General features: G+C 37.5%; 2 protein-coding genes across 5 annotated transcripts; both read left to right on the top strand.

The window, feature by feature from the left end:
• The first annotated feature begins 1405 nt into the window (after positions 1–1405).
• Positions 1406–6602, top strand: LOC131690557 (chromobox protein homolog 1-like). 4 transcript variants are annotated; one of them, XM_058976431.1, is made up of 5 exons: positions 1406–1587; positions 1737–1849; positions 5119–5285; positions 5355–5685; positions 5749–6602. In XM_058976431.1, the coding sequence occupies exons 3-5, from the start codon at positions 5184–5186 to the stop codon at positions 5931–5933; spliced, it is 618 nt and encodes a 205-aa protein (XP_058832414.1). In that variant the 5' UTR covers positions 1406–1587; positions 1737–1849; positions 5119–5183; the 3' UTR covers positions 5934–6602. The 4 variants fall into 4 exon arrangements, with proteins under 4 accessions (XP_058832414.1, XP_058832413.1, XP_058832412.1 ...); XM_058976432.1 differs by lacking the exon at positions 1737–1849 and having other exon boundaries at positions 1410–1587; positions 5355–5481; positions 5539–5685; XM_058976430.1 differs by lacking the exon at positions 1737–1849 and having other exon boundaries at positions 5162–5285.
• Positions 6603–12497: 5895 nt separating this feature from the next.
• On the top strand, positions 12498–15976 carry LOC131689616 (eukaryotic translation initiation factor 3 subunit C). The gene is made up of 4 exons (XM_058974831.1): positions 12498–12626; positions 12859–12982; positions 13040–15032; positions 15097–15976. Exons 2-4 carry the CDS (start codon positions 12890–12892, stop codon positions 15744–15746), a joined length of 2736 nt encoding a protein of 911 aa, XP_058830814.1. The 5' UTR covers positions 12498–12626; positions 12859–12889; the 3' UTR covers positions 15747–15976.
• Positions 15977–16480: the final 504 nt, after the last annotated feature.

The following is a 16480-nucleotide window of genomic DNA, read 5'->3' as shown; positions in this document are numbered from 1 at the left end:
AATCATAACAGAATAATTAAGGTTTAAGAATGATATGAGTGTACTCGTAAGGACACCCGCTATCAATACATATGAAAAACTGGCACAATTTTTCCAAATTAAAGATCCCTATTTGGTCTGAGATGTGTTTTCAGTATTTTACAATAATTATTCTATTTCAACACTACGTTTTTGGGATCACAACCCGGCCTACCGATAATTACCAGCCTCCTGTCAAGGACGACGTCTCTGTACAGCCAGCATCACTGCCATAAAAATCAAAACATGAATTTTGAATCGAATGATTAAAAGCTGTAATTAGTTACTAAATGTTGATTTTCTGAATAATATGGTATTAAATCATTCCACAAGATGCAAAACGTCATGTGGAACGCTTGAATATCGTGTATAGTGCCGAACATAATACTTTGTTTGGGGCTTTATAGCTATAACGCCCCATATATGTTGGTCGCTGTCAAACTCCATATGATGGTATAGGGTTGCGAGGAAGCTGATAACTACCGATAAACTTTTAATGACCCTAAACTATAGACACTCATAGTAATAGACCAGCGAAGGTACTTTTATCGAGCCAAACGAACTGTCAAAATCCGGAGCCAAACGAGCATGACGTCACTCAATGCAAACAAGCAGAACAAGTATTGCGATTTTAGTTAAAAAATATATTTTGTTATTCACAGTAGGCTTCACTTTTCGTGTTCGTATTAGTATTTCACAATGTTATTTAGAAAGATATTTATTGTGTTCAATATAACTACACAAAAAGCATTTTACTTATGCTCTTTTTCATCAATTTTGTGTTTCTGAAGAAATTGGATTTTTTCTTTCTTTTCTCAATTTCTTGTTGCTCAGTATCAAACATAGAACTTCTCTTTTGATTCATATATTGAACCACTTGAAAAATTATTTTGATAAAAACAGATGATCGAATACAGTCGAGGACGTTCGAGCTTGCACATTTTTGGGTGATGCCAGTTTAACATGCTTGTTTTTCTAGTTGCCAGTTTTGCGGTTTTTACATCCGCGAGTCTATTACTATGAGTGTTTCTCGACAAACATATGATTACGGCCTAAAAGCCAACTGTCAAAATCCACTTTGAATGGAAATTCCGGACAAACCGTTACACGCCAATCACAGATTTTGATAATAAACGAAAGAGAAAAGTTTTCTCTTTCATAAACTGTTGTGAACTGTGTTCGACTAGTAACGGTTTGTCTGGAATTTCCATTCAAATTGATTTTTGACAGTTGGCTTTTAGGCCGTAATCATATGTTTGTCGAGGTTTATACCCTAAACGGATATTAAGGAATTCTATCTGGCCCCCCTGCTTCGCATTACACCGATTCCGATTACACCGTAAAGTGTACACTCAACTGAACGTATTGCCGCGCCGCTGTCTTGTCAACGCACAGGGGATAAAAGAAAAAGATCAAGACTACACCTCCTGGCAAAGCGCATCACTTGCTTTCCGAAAGATTTAAAAAACAAGTTTTGGTGCGAGATTTGGCCCGTCCCACTACCAGCTGTATACGGCTGTAATATTTGCTTGATTCGGCGCCAGGATTACCTGGAAAAAACGACCAAAGGTGAGTAAAAGTGTCTAAAAATTGCCCTCCCAAGTTATATTTCTCCTGCGTCACGGCGCTTGGTTTGATTGGGTGTCAAATTTTCTTATTCTCTTGTGTTTTTTGCATCTAACCTGTGGTGGCGTTTTTGATTCTTGGAGGGAAATTAGCATTTTTACTGTACACTAGTTACTACTCCCGAAAACTAAAAATCCGTCATACGGTCTGAAGATTGCATTTTTTTCTTTGAGATCTTTCGACGGAATGTTGCGTTCTTTTCCGGGTAAGTATAAGGTTAAAATTACCAGTCTCCGCTTTGCACAAAATAGTGTATTTTTTTTAGCCATTTTATAATACGGCAAATCAAGTTTTCTCATTAAGGGTGGCTAAGTATCTTACACATCATATTAGGAAATTCAAACGCCGGGTTGTTTTCGCTAAATACATTGTTCTGGATAAATAATCTTCCATATTTAATTCCGGACGTAGCGCCTCATTTTGAAGACGGGACGGGAAAGATGCTCAGTGTTGCTAGTAATACAGCAATATCAGTCAAATTCCTTTAGAAAAGATTTACTGTTCTATGGTTAATTTTTATTTAATACGTGACTAAGTCAAGCATGGTTTTTGAAAATAACGGATATAACAAAGGTAAAACAGATTACATTCCTCCGCATTCTAAACCTTTGAACAGAGATGCCAGATTTGCAGACATGTCTGCAAATTCGCAGACTTAATTTTAGCTGCAGGTTTTTTCAATGACGCAGATATTTGCAGATTTTTTAGTTTGGTTGCAGATATTTTCCAGATTTTTTAGTTTGGTTGCAGATATTTACAGATTTTTGAATATAAAGGCTTTTGGTAACACTAGCTTCCCTGACATTTTTTGTTCTTCCCAGACTTTTAAAAATTAAAAAAAAATTAAATTAAAATTATTGCAGACATTTGAAAAAAGTATCTGGCATCTATTCCTCTGAATGTACATACTGATAAACTTTCGGTCCATTATTCGGCAATACTGTTAAAAAAATGCACTCAAGATAATACAAACAAGCAACTGACACACAAACTGCAGAAATGCGGTTCCGTCAGTTTTGATACTGTTGTAACACTTACGTTATTTTAATTTAATTGGTTTTTGTAATTAAATCATACTACAATTCTACTAAAATGCTCAATGCCGATAATGTTTCTGTAAGGGTTATAAGCAGCGATACCAACCTTCCAGTTTAAACTGGATTCTTCCAGTTTTTTAAAACATCTAGTCAAACAGACAATCGGCAAAATCTTCAAATTTTTTTTGAAATTTGAGCCAGTTTTATCCAGTTTTTTTTTAAATGTTCATTTATTTAGTTTTTTTTCACAAATTGTAACTTGATTCATAGAATTTTCAAGCTAGCGATGGGATGATGCCGCGTGCGGTAATTGTTCCGAATCGCGGCTTTTTCGAAAAGAGGGTTAATTTATTTTGGAAATGGTTCTAAATGGCCTATTTTATAACAAGCAATGAAAAAATTCGCGAGGGGGGGGGGGGTAAGCTTTAAAGTAGTTTAAACTGGAAAAATAAGTTGTTCCCACTTACTTGACTAACAATGGCATTGCTCATGAGAAAGTGACGTTAAGGGTGAAAGTAGCGTGATGCGGCTTTGCCGCATAGTCGAGTCCAAGGATTTGAAGCGGCGCAAAGCCGCTGAGAAACCGACGGACGAGTTGGTTTTGATCTTGCTATCGAAGGGTGCAATCAAACCTGTAATCCACTCGTTTGCCCGGTATACTCAAACATAGGGGCTATCCCTAGTTTGAGTACTAGCATAACAAAAAGCGAGGTGGCGTAGCCACATTAGGCATTAACAATGTTTTATTTAGTAACAATAAGATAGTATTCATTTACAATTAAATGTTGTCAGTGCCGAATGTGGCTACGCCACTTCGCTTCATTCAAGTGCTGTCCGACTTCGCTGCCGCTCAGTCGGACTTAAACTAGGGATAGCCCCTATTTTTGAGTATACCGGGCAAACGAGTGGATTACAGGTTTGATTGCAGATCAAAACCACCTCGTCCGTCGGTTTCTTAGCGGCTTTGCGCCGCTTCGAATCCTTGGACTCGACAATGCGGCAAAGCCGCCGCATCACACTACCTTCACCCTTAACGTCACTTTCTCATGAGCAATGCCATTGTTAGTAAGGTAAGTGGGAACAACTTATTTTTCCAGTTTATACTACTTTAAAGCTTTCCCCCCGAATTTTTTTCATTGCTTGTTATAAAATAGGCCATTTAGAACCATTTCCAAAAGAAATTAACCCTCTTTTCGAAAAAGCCGCGATTCGGAACAATTACCATTTTTAGTGAAAGGTATGGAAGATACGTGTTTGCTTAAAATTACGTTCGTTGAATCGTTGACGAGTTAAACATTACAAGGGTAATTTTCGAGCATCCAGTTTTTCCAGTTTTTTTTCTAGAAAAGTTCCAGTCTTTTTGAAAAAATGTTGGCAACGCTGAATAAGAGTTCGCAGTACGTAAATCCTGAATAATATAATAGAGAAAAAGAGTACAAATCATGTTCGTCTAAGCGTAAATGATACACTTAGCACATTTTATATTCAATTTGAATCTATTCTACAGTAAATCCTAAATACAGTGGAGAACCAATTTTATCAGCACCCGATTTTATCAGCTTTTTGGCCCGATGTTATGAGCTTCATATGGAAATTGATAGTTGGTAGTTTGATGGGCTCTATCAGACGAACCAAGTAGAATTCGAGTATGTAAATCCTTTCTTGAGCATTTTTTTTATATCTTAGATATCCGAAATATGCAAAACAAAATTATTTTTTTTTAATTTTGCACTGTCAGACCTCTTAAGGGAAATTTAAGCTAAATATTCAAGAAAGGATATTAGGCAATGACTAGGGACTAAAGAAGAATATTTTAAGATCTTCAGTTTCTTAAAAAGAAAGAAAAATATAGGTCCTGATTTTGTCAATGTCCCCGTTTTATCAGCCTTTAAATTCACCAAGGGGCTGATAAAAACGGGACTTCACTGTACTTGCAGCGATGCGAGCGTAAATGAGCTACTAATACCAAATAATTAAAAAAAATAAGGAAGTGTAAGAATGGTTACTTTTATCTTCAATACACTGCTCAGAATTGACAAACTACAAATGTTTGTTCTCAGAATATGACCTCTGCGTTCAGTTATAGGATTAATTAAAAAATGATAAGATTGGTCACCAAAGACTACGAAACTGAAATAACAAAAGTGCATCATGGCAAACGCTTTTTTAAAATAATCAATTTAAAAACGCAAAATGTTAGAATTTGAATTCGCTATCATTTTTTGAAATTGCTCGATTGTTACTTAAATGTATAAAATCAATTTCAGCCCATGTTCCTTTTTATTGAATACTAATTTCCATGTCCATTATATGAGAAAAAACTAAACAGATGGATGATAAAATTGGAGGGTCCCAAACACGACTGCAACGTTGTAACATAATGTGGAATTCTCAACTGTATAAAATTTCAATAATTCTAATTTAGCGGTTTTTACAGGGTTTCTTCAAAATTAACTTTATCACATTGCTAATTTTAACAGTCACCGTTAATCTTTAACGATAATGAGCGGAAAAAGAGCATCATCTAAGAACGAACAACCAGTTGACGATGGAGCAGAATTCTCCGTTGAAAAGATTCTCGACAGGAGAGTTGTTAATGGCAAGGTAACTTACATCCATCCATTGCCTTGACTATTGCAACATTATCATCAATGATTAATTTTATTTGCTCAGGTTGAATACTATCTAAAATGGAAAGGGTACTCTGCAGAAGAGAACACTTGGGAGCCAGTGGAGAATCTTGACTGTCCAGATTTGATCCAAGCGTTTGAGGATGCCAGAAAGAAAAAAGAAAAAGAGGGTAAGTCAAATTCTACAAATGCAAGTAAACCCTCTGCTGAGAGTGACCTCCTCGCAGGCAAGGAAGAAAGCTCGGGTAGAAAGGTTAGTCGCAAATCGGCAGCTTCCGACGATTCTAAGGTTCCCGCAGCAAAGAGAAAGTCTACTACTGGAGAAGACAAAAAGATTGGTTTCGATCGAGGTCTCGAACCAGAGGAAATTCTCGGTAAGAATCAATTATTTCATTACTGTAGAACTTGTTTGTGTATTAAACATTTAATTTTGCTAGGTGCCACCGATCACAACGGTCAGTTGATGTTTTTGATGAAATGGAAAGACGCGGCAAATGCAGATCTTGTACCGGCTAAACAAGCGAATGTAAAGTGTCCACAGATTGTTATCAAATTCTACGAGTCCCGCCTTACATGGCAAACGTCTGAGAAGAAAAACGACTCGAAGGACGATTACGCCTAAAGGACTAACTGATAGTATAAAACACACAGCTTAATTATAAGAGTATGGATATGTGAATCTATTTTAAGTACCAACTTTCTCTTTCCTTTTTACATCATGCTGGTAAAAAGATTTGACAAACTACGATTCCCACGCCTCAGAAAACAAAACAAACAATACACATATACAGATTCACGATGTGTAGTTCTCGGAGCACTTTTATTTCTCGTATACCCCATTTGATCTAGTGGACGTTGTAAATTAAAATTATTAAAATGAAATTTGTTTATTATTTCAAATATAAAAACACTTGCAGTATATGCAGGGAATAAAAAAAACCTATTTAGAAAGTTTACATAACTTCTTTTGTACATTCGGTATTCGAACAAAGTCGAGATATGAAAAAAGCTGTATGCCAACCACGTTAATTTCCTTTCTACTTTTGTACGATTGAACGTAGGGCTGCACCATTTTTAAAGTCTGACGAATGTGATTATGTACTGCTTTTATGTCAGTATAAAACTACCAATCGTCAAATAAACCGATGTCCGCATTGCGGCTTTTGTTTGCAAAAAACATTCGTTCGCTGGAATCATTTTTTTTTTTTATTTTTTTACAAATATAACATCTGAACTATGTGTAAGAAAGTGAACATTTAATTAATAGTAATCAATAAAGTAAAAAACTCAATTCGTTATTCAGTGAATTCATAATCATACTCCTTTTGATTTTTCAGCAGTTTAACTCTTTCGTATGAATGTGATTTTCATTACAGCACAAATTCGTTAGTTGGGGGTTTGCTACTTGGTGTGTTCGCTAGTTGGGGCATGTCACAACTTAGACACCCTGACGTCAAAACTGAAAGTCAAAAATGTGGTTGATGTTTGAAAGTAATCGATTTCAAGTGGCGATTCAAGTTGATTTCTGTGGCAACCAAGAAAAAAAAACACTGAAATCCAATGGAACTTTATTTTTTGAATTCATATTTCGGATTGTTTTTATGAAATAAATGTGTTAGATGTTGCGCTTCTTCTATTTAGCAGCAATTAGGCTGTTCGTAACGCTGATGTATTCTATATGGGCTGTTCTATTTTAAGCGGACCCTACACGAGCAGAAATATTGACAATAAATCATATTGATCAATATATTGATGGTGTAAGGTAATCTTGAAAATATTTATTCTGTGCAAGTTAAATGGGATTGATAGCAGTCTTGTCAATATATTTATTGAAAATATTTCTGTCTCATGTAGGTTCCGCTTTACATCACCGCTTAAAACAGATCGATCGCAATGCTGAGATGCAGTTCTATTTTTCGAGCACTTTTTTGGGTCAGATTTAAAACAGCTCGACTATTCTGTTTTAAATTTTCCATAATTTAAAACACGAATAGAACACTGTTCTATATTTTTTTTCATTAGTATGTGTGACGACTGACAGTAGAAAAAACAATATGTGTCACATAAGTGACAAACAGTAACAAAATCAAATAACATTTAGAACAGGTGGCTCAATCATCGCGACTCAATCTAGGGGTATCGTGCAAGAAGATAAAATTGAGTAAACCGTGTTGAAGGTAGTTTCCATTATTAGCGCATTTCCCCAAAATTCCACGCGGCCTTTCCCGATAGAAAGGAACGGCCGCGCTCCATGAAACGCCGCGCTTAGCCCATCTGTCATAATATTTTGCATAGCGAAGGGCTGAATGCTAACTGTTGTTCCAAAAAACAGCCCTGCGTTATGCAACACTTTGTGCAGGTTAATTATACCAGTTGCAGTGGTGCCAAATTCACCACGTTCAGTGTAATTCAAAAATTCTTTTAATATTACAGAATTGATAAAATTGGTTAAATGAGTTAAACTAATTAATTAAATCCTGTTTTAAAAACTGTCCTTGCGTTTAAACCAAAATGGGAATCATTAATAAATTTCAAGCATAAATAGCAAATACATGTGCTAGGTAAACCAAACATTTACATTTACCTTACAGCGGCATTTACACGATCAAAAAAAATGCGGGCGAACATGGTCAGGCGATTTAAACAGTTTGATGTTTGACTCAACTCGCCTGTGCTCATTGCCCCTAGCAACAAATGCAATTTGCAAATGCGATTTATAGGCGATATCAATACTTAGACAAATTTTCTGGCGGCTGAAATGGACTTAGTTGATTTTCGCGTTTTTCTAACATGGCGGTTCATGTATGGCTTAAGCTTAAAATTGTTTTTTGAACAATTGGCGTGTTCTCACTTGTACTTTGTTAGTCTAGTGCACTTCATTTAGCCAACGAATGTGGGAAATTATGGAATCGTGTGTAAGTATAGTAGAACAAGATCTCTGAGCTAAAGACTTAATGATCGTCAGATTGTGATAAGTTTTGGTGTGCAATATCAATTTCACCATTAATTCTTTTCTCTAGTTTGGTTATGATTACCTATTACCTAGTACACTGGTAAGTAAATGTGAGTAGATAATGAAAATAAGTATTATTAGTAATTTTCATATTAGGCAACTAAAAAGGTTGCATCTGAAATAGCCCCCTAATTGCCAGCAATTTGCGGGCAAATTGAAGAGCAATTAGCGCATCCGAGTTGGCAAATAGCCCCCCGTTAGCCAGCAACTTGCCCTGGGTAGGCGTGTACGTTTCGGTGAATATCTCAATACAGACACTTTATATAACAAACTTGCGGAGAGAAAAACAGTATAACTAGCTACCAAGAATGTAAACTGGCATCACGGATGCTCCCATAACCCACACTACTTTTACAGTAAACGGCAAGTTACGGCGGATAGCCTAGAACAACGTTTCAATAGCCTACCGATCGCCAGCATCTAGTTTAACCTGCCTGTTCGCCATTTCGTTTACTGGGAAGCTTTGCATAGGCTTCCTCTTGTACTTCTCCTCTCATAACCATCATGCTCGTTTGGCTGCACTTTTTGATAGTCCGTTTGGCTGCAATTTTTGACACTTCGCTAGTCTGTGTATAAAGTGTCTGTACTATTTACGCTTGAAATTTACTAATGTAGTTGAGATATATTTCATGTGCTGTATTGCAACCAAAAGTGTAGATATGAGGTTTAGCATTGGGAAAAGATGCAGACTACAGTCGACTTGGAAAAACATCTCATCTATAGAATATTAGCAAATCTTTGGTATACTATATGTGACATTTTGACTTGAGATTAAATTAACATGTAAAGAGTTATTATTTTTCTCTATTATTTGTGGACGATAAAGAGTCAATGCTTGGCTTTTATTTGGCATAATTAACTCAGTTTGTTTACATTTGTTAGATATGACGTTTTGAATAAACGGTATAGACAGGGCCTTGCCTCTAGCGATTATTTTTTGGTTCAATATGGATTCCCTAATAAGTAACACACGGTCCCTCGAAATGTCAAATCCTACTTTGACGTTTAGCTGACATCATAAATAATGGTACTCACTTCGCTGTCGACGAGAGGTATCTAAGGAAAAATTATCAACTAAAAATAAACAAAACGTTTAGAACAACAATTTTTCCGGATCTTCGAATCTCGTGCAGGTAGAAGAGAGGAGTTATCGGACTAAACAATAGGATTGAAGCGAAACTGCGGTGGCGACTAGTCATCAAATTTACTATCTAGTTCGCATCAATCAGCCCAATATATACCACATGCAAATCACGACGGGTACATACTAGGGGCAGATCACCCTGGGAATGCATAAAAAAATTGCATCAAATTAGAAAAAATGCATTTAATTTCCATTTTTGCATCAACTTTGCACTCCCTCGCAGAAAAGTTAGTTCAAAAAGCGTTCTACGCTGATCCACTTTGTTCGACGTTTTGTGGAATGTAGGGCTAGTTTTTTCGTAGGGTTTTGACGTCTTACACGCAACTCAAAAGACATTGCACGCAACGCAAAATATATTATGAATTTCTATTTTGATGGAAATAAATGCATTTAATTTCGCTGATTTGCAAAAATGCATCACAAGTGATCTGCCCTTAGGGTGCATATCACAATTGACGGTTTATTGAACGTAATTAAACTGGCATGCAATTTATTATAGCTGAATCTAATCCAGTAATATAAATTATTTTTTTCAGCGAAGTCCTGTGGATCAGTTTCACCAGCGATTAAAATGGCACAGGACCTTGCGATTGTAGTACCGACCGGATGTGTTGGATTATAAAGGCAATGGAGCGATGTACTGTTCCATGATCGTAGTGAAAGGTCGATGGAAACATGATTCTACGAAAATTGATTTGGTTCATTTTTTTCTATTGCGTGGATAAAATGTTTCCTTTTCTAAATTGCCCATGTTAGCATGGTGAAGTAAAAGTGCTTCCCCCTATTTTTACGCGCTTTTCCCAGCACTACACATAAAAACTCTTTTTGGGAATATCCAACCGCATTCTTTGAGATTTTTTTTTAAAATTAACTGTTCTTTGGAAACATCACTTATCGTTTATCTTTAGACAAAAGTAAAATACAATCAAGTAATTTTTTACGGACCGCGTAAAAACGGTTTATATTGTTTGTTTACACCAATACATGAGACGAAAATATTGTTTTCAAAACTCACGATTTAGAAGACACTTCAATGTCTAACTTTTTTGTACGTTCGACTCGCAGTTTGGTTTTCCCACTGGGGTCATCTCCCAATAAACTCCCCCATGCTTTGTCAAAAAAAACTGATCGGACGATCATATCCAAATGGTAGATTATGTGTATTCTACCAACCTTCAATTCTACCAATTCTTCAACCAACATTCAGTGGTAGTTCCAACAGATTGCACCCTACTTCTAGGAACCGATCTTTGTTTTAGATGATTTTTTCAGCCTCCGGGTAGATTGGATAAGGATGAGCGTGATGTCCATCCGATCTATCACTTGTTCATGTCGCTTCCTTAGCTTGTTTGTCACAAGTATGTGCCACAGTTGCCTTTTGAGGAAACTTATCACATTCGATAATTTAATTGTTGTTAACTGGATAATAAACAAATTATACAACGCACTCGTGTGGACGTCCTAGTACCGTCAGAACAATGCAGTACCGTTTATACAGATGTAGTGTTGAGAAATGTTCCTGATATCTGCCTCTGGATTAACGGCTAAAACTTCAATCAAACATTACAAAGTACAGCTACAGAGATTAATTTGTTCGATGCGATGTTATTAGAAATTTATTGTGGAAGGTTCCAATTATTTGGTTCCCGCTGCATTAGAAGATTCACTCCTTTTTCGTTGTACCTAAAAGCTGCGTATTGTACGGCAGGGTGTGTTAAGTTTGGAAAAATTTTCTCATGCGTTGTCGATAAAAATCGACCCAATATATTTATGAACTAAAAGACTATTCGGTTTATTATTGTAAAATATGCATTACGAAGGCCGTTTTGAATAAATTTCCGAGGATCGCAATCTTCCTAAGCGGGGAAACGAACAGAGTAAGTACCGATGTAAGGTTGTCTAGCTAAAGGAAAACGTCTCTGATATCAATGTGGTAGCCGTTAGACAAGCTGTACGCCTGAGGCAAACTTTTATCTATGCGGGCAACAGCCTTCTAACAAATTCGTATTCTGTCGTATGTTTTAGTGTCGGATTTTTAGTAATATTCAACAGTGATTGCAACAATTTTGGCTTGTTGATGATCGTTGTTGCAAAAATATGCAGCATTAAAATCACTTTCACGAGTTTCGGGATCATGTAATATACACAAAAACAACAAGGAGTGAAACGCGAAAACATCACACCGTAGATTAGGGCACAACAAGAGCAACTGTAAACAACAATTTTAGTTTAGCTTCTAGGCCTGCGTTGATTATTTTTTCCTAGAGTTTTTTTTATTTTGTTGCACTCAACAGAAACATCAAACTGTAGCGCCATCAAGTGGTGAGAGCGGTCAAATCTGAAGGGACCGGAGTCCCTCATTCTAAAATAGTAAAATGAGTCACAATTTTTAAAAACTTTCTACGTGCGATTTACGTCTTTATTATTTGTCTTTGGTATAGAACTGTGCAATAAAGCACGAGGTAATTTTTCAGACGCCATTTTCTCAACATGAGCATTGTATTTAATGCCTTATGAAATGTTGACGTCGAATCGACATTTCGACGAGTTTTGATTCGAGCCAATAATAGAGACCCGTCTTTCATTTTGAAGTTGACAAAGGTTAACTTGACCAAAGAGAATAGTGAAAGAGACGCAGAGTGAAAATCAGTCAAAACGGCAACACTCCCTTTACGATGATTTCAACACTAGAATTTGGCAACCGTTTCCAAAGGCAGCACTTTAAATGACTCCTATTATATTTTGAAAACAAACCTTTTGTCGATCGTTGAATTTGTTTATCAAACGATGTGCATTTCGAAACAAAGTGATGAAATAATTCTAAAACTTGTTTTTACTCATACATAGACTCTAGAATGCACCTTACAATCACGATTGCACTAAATTCTGACGAAAATTCAAATTTTTTTTTTGATAGATTTACAATACTTATCTCCTCCAACTCAGGCATGAGTAATGTTTATTTACATTGCACGATTGGTCTGCTCAATAAGGTATTTTTGGCTTCACACTATTCGTCTCTTTTCCTATTCTCTTTGAACTTGACACGTCTAATTTTTGCCGAAATTTTCTTCCTTCTTTTCACAAACGTCAAATCGATTTTCTCATGCTTGGGTCGGTGTGGAAGTATTTTCTACTAAAATAGTTGCGAAATAATTGTAAGTTACCAATAAACAGGTATTTGTATTTAAAAAAAGCCTCTACTACCTCGCGATGAAATTTGCAGGATATAGATTTCTCGAAACGAAAACTAATCCTTGAGATAGCTGCGTGGCATTAGTGATCGTTTCCTACTAGCAAACACGAAGCAGCGCTTCGGAAGGCGAAAAATGAAACGTAACCTCAAATTACGTTCTTGTTGACTAATGAGATTTATTTCAATTTTTATAGGATCTTGTAAGCCTACGATACGATTTGCATCATGTCTCGTTTCTTCGCCGGTGGCTCCGAGTCGGATACCGATAGCTCTTCGGATAGTGAACCAGTTCAGCGACAGGCTGCGCCGCAATTCACCGTATGTATCTACTTTTAATGCATTGCTTATTCAGCAGCTCGACATTTTGATTTACAGTTTAGCGATGAAGAAGAGGACGTCAAACGTGTTGTCCGTTCGACTAAGGAAAAACGATACGAGGATTTGTCCAACCTTATCAAGAGTATCCGCAATTATAAGAAGATCAAAGATATGTCCAGTATGCTAACCAGTTTTGAGGATTTGACGAGAGCGTATGCGAAGGCATTGCCGGTTATCACTAAGGTGGAGAACGGAATCACGCCGCGCTTCATAATTCGTGCTTTGGCTGAGTTGGAAGACTTTATCAATGATGTCTGGGACGACAGGGACGGTCGGAAGAACTTGTCCAAAAATAATTCAAAGTCGCTGGGGACGTTACGTCAAAAGTTCCGCAAATATATCAAGGAATTTGAAAGCGATTTGAAAAAGTTCCGTGAGTCTCCGGATGCTGCGGATGATGATGAAGAAGAAGAAGAGAAGAAAGATGAAGAAGAATCGGAAGACGAACAGGTTGTGGCTCCAATGGCCACGCGTGCGGTTACCTTTAAGAAGACCCTCGAGAAGGTCAAGGTCGAAAAGGACGATGATGATTCGGACGACTCGATTGACTGGGGATCGGATTCTGAGTCTGACGAGAGCTCTACCGATGAGGAAACTCAATACACCAGTATTCGTGAACGTTTCTTGAAGCGCGCCGATAAGGACGACGGTGAAGATGGCGAGAAAAAGAAGGAAAAGAAAAAAGTCAGAGAAGCGAAGGATAGTCATAGCCGTAAGAGCAAGCGTGTTGATGATGATGATGAAGGATGGGAGGTTGTCAATGGAAATCGATCGGCTACTTCAGAGCAACCAAAAATGTTTGCCAAGGATGCGGAAATCGATGTGAATTTGGTGATTAATAAATTGAATGAAGTGATGGCTGCTCGAGGTAAAAAGAGAACCGACCGGAAGATGCAAATTGAATTTTTGCGTGAATTGCGTACGGTAGCAGATGCTAATAATTTGGGGGCTGCTGTTGCTGCCAAGATTCGTTTCAACATTGTTTCGGCTATCTTCGATTACAATCCAAAAGTTTCAGAACCGATGAAGCTGGAACATTGGTCAAAACTTCTCGAAGAAATACAAGCACTTATTAAATTACTTCTTGCGAATGATGACATTCATCTCTCCGAAACAGTGTTAGATGAAAACGAGGAATATGAAACTGCACCTTACAAAATTCGTGGCTGTATGTTGACGACTGTAGAGCGCTTAGATGACGAGTTCACTAAACTACTTAAGGAATGTGATCCTCACAGTAATGATTATGTGGATCGTTTGAAAGATGAAGTAACGGTGACTAGCGTTATTGAAGAGGTAGTGAAGTACGTTGAACGTTTGGGAGATGAGATGGAAACGTGTAGAATTTACTTGCGCAAGATCGATCATTTGTATTACAAGTTTGATCCGAATGTTTTGAAAAAGCGAAAGGGACAGTTACCAGCTAGCACTCAAACCTCGGTAGATGAAATGGAACGTGTATGCCGTTTCATCTATGCCAAGGATCAAACCGATCGTCTCCGAACCCGTGCGATTCTCTCGCACATTTTCCATCATGCTCTGCACGACAATTGGTTTCAGGCTCGTGATTTGGTTTTAATGTCCCATCTGCAGGAAACTATTCATCATTCCGATCCACCCACACAAATTCTCTACAATCGGACAATGGCCAATCTAGGGCTGTGTGCTTTTCGCCATGGAAATGTCAAGGATGCCCACCAGTGTTTGGTGGACCTCATGATGACTGGTAAACCGAAGGAATTGCTCGCCCAAGGCTTAGTTCCGCAGCGTCAAAATGAGCGTTCTTTGGAGCAGGAGAAGGTTGAGAAGCAACGTCAGATGCCATTCCATATGCACATCAATCTGGAACTGTTGGAATGTGTATACTTGGTTTCTGCTATGTTACTAGAAATTCCATATATGGCCGCACATGAGTTTGATGCTCGTCGCCGTATGATTAGTAAAACTTTCTATCAGCAGCTACGATCTTCGGAACGGCAGTCATTAGTAGGTAAATTAGTGAGAGTTCGATTTACATTGCTGGTAAACATAATTTCTGCGACATTAATTTACAGGTCCTCCGGAATCCATGCGTGAGCATGTTGTAGCAGCTGCAAAGGCTATGCGTCATGGTGATTGGAATGCATGTGCAAACTTCATTGTCAACAAAAAGATGAACGTCAAAGTATGGGATCTATTCTACGAAGCCGATCGAGTTCGTGAAATGCTGGCTAAATTTATTAAGGAGGAATCGCTTCGTACATATCTTTTTACTTATTCGAACGTTTACGCTTCCATTAGCGTCCCTTATCTGGCAGAAATGTTTGATTTGCCGAAGAGCAAGGTTCATTCGTTAATCAGCAAAATGATCATTAATGAGGAGTTGATGGCTTCCCTTGATGATCCTACCGAAACCGTTGTCCTGCATCGATCGGAACCATCACGCCTTCAAGCTTTGTCAATGCAACTTTCCGATAAAGTTACTAATCTTGTGGATTCCAACGAGCGCATCTTTGAGATGAAGCAGGGCAACTTCTTCCAGCGAGGCGGAAATCAGGGATATAATCGTGATCGTCAGAACTATCGCAACCAGAATCAGAATCAAAATTGGAGCAACAACCGACGGCAGGATAACCGTGGAAACCGTGGTAATCGTAATCAGAATCATCGAGAACAACGTGAGCAGCATCATCGTGTTGAATTTATTGAAGATAAGGCAGAGTAAACGGCTTGATCCAGCCGGGATCACCACCCGAAGTAAAACTAGTAGTTTTGATAGAAGTATCGTACATTATCCGGCAACAATTTTTTAAACATAACAGCCAATTTATTCACACAAAGCTTCAATATCTTTCTTAGTAATGAAAACAGTAATAAACAAATGTACTATTCCCGATCTGGGAGTGTTTTTTATTAAAGCTCTTGGATCGGGAATAGCTACATGAAATCACGATACGTTTTTTTTTTTCTTTTTGGATGGTGCTTTCCTGCCCTGCAGTCGCAGTAATTTTATTTTAATAATCCATATATTTAGTTTAGTATGTATAACGAACATAACGATGTGACACAAGGCGCTAAAAGCGCAATAAAATACTGTCAATCCTGTTTTGCATTAGATTGTCTGCTCTATAGATATCACCAAGGGGCCGTTCATAAACGATGTCGAATATTAACAGTTAGGGTGAAGCGTAATGCAATGAATTAGCGAGATAAAAACTGAAAATGAATTTGAGACGTACTAGTTAAGCGGGAGTAATATAACTGACAACATGCTTGAAGGGAAATGTATTTTAGATTATTTCCTTTTTTTCTGCGAGACATTGTTTATGAATGGCCCCCAAATAAACAATATTCCATAACTAATATCACGTAGCATCGATGTCAGAGCTGTGGGAACAAGGCCAAGTTCCCTCAGGTTCGTGCTAAACTGAGAAGCAACATCTATTTAGGCACCGAGAA

Source organism: Topomyia yanbarensis, chromosome 3, assembly GCF_030247195.1.
Source record: "Topomyia yanbarensis strain Yona2022 chromosome 3, ASM3024719v1, whole genome shotgun sequence".
Taxonomy (NCBI): Eukaryota; Metazoa; Arthropoda; class Insecta; order Diptera; family Culicidae; genus Topomyia; species Topomyia yanbarensis.
Note: the sequence above shows the minus strand (reverse complement) of the source record. Positions and strands in the feature narration are given on the sequence as shown.

Coding starts and splice junctions, on each gene's coding strand:
- LOC131689616 (XM_058974831.1), top strand. CDS start 12,890: ATGTCTCGTTTCTTCGCCGGTGGCTCCGAGTCGGATACCGATAGCTCT. Junction 12,983..13,039: donor AGGCTGCGCCGCAATTCACC/GTATGTATCTAC, acceptor TTTGATTTACAG/TTTAGCGATGAAGAAGAGGA. Junction 15,033..15,096: donor GGAACGGCAGTCATTAGTAG/GTAAATTAGTGA, acceptor ATTAATTTACAG/GTCCTCCGGAATCCATGCGT.
- LOC131690557 (XM_058976430.1), top strand. CDS start 5,184: ATGAGCGGAAAAAGAGCATCATCTAAGAACGAACAACCAGTTGACGAT. Junction 5,286..5,354: donor GGAGAGTTGTTAATGGCAAG/GTAACTTACATC, acceptor TTATTTGCTCAG/GTTGAATACTATCTAAAATG. Junction 5,686..5,748: donor CGAACCAGAGGAAATTCTCG/GTAAGAATCAAT, acceptor TAATTTTGCTAG/GTGCCACCGATCACAACGGT.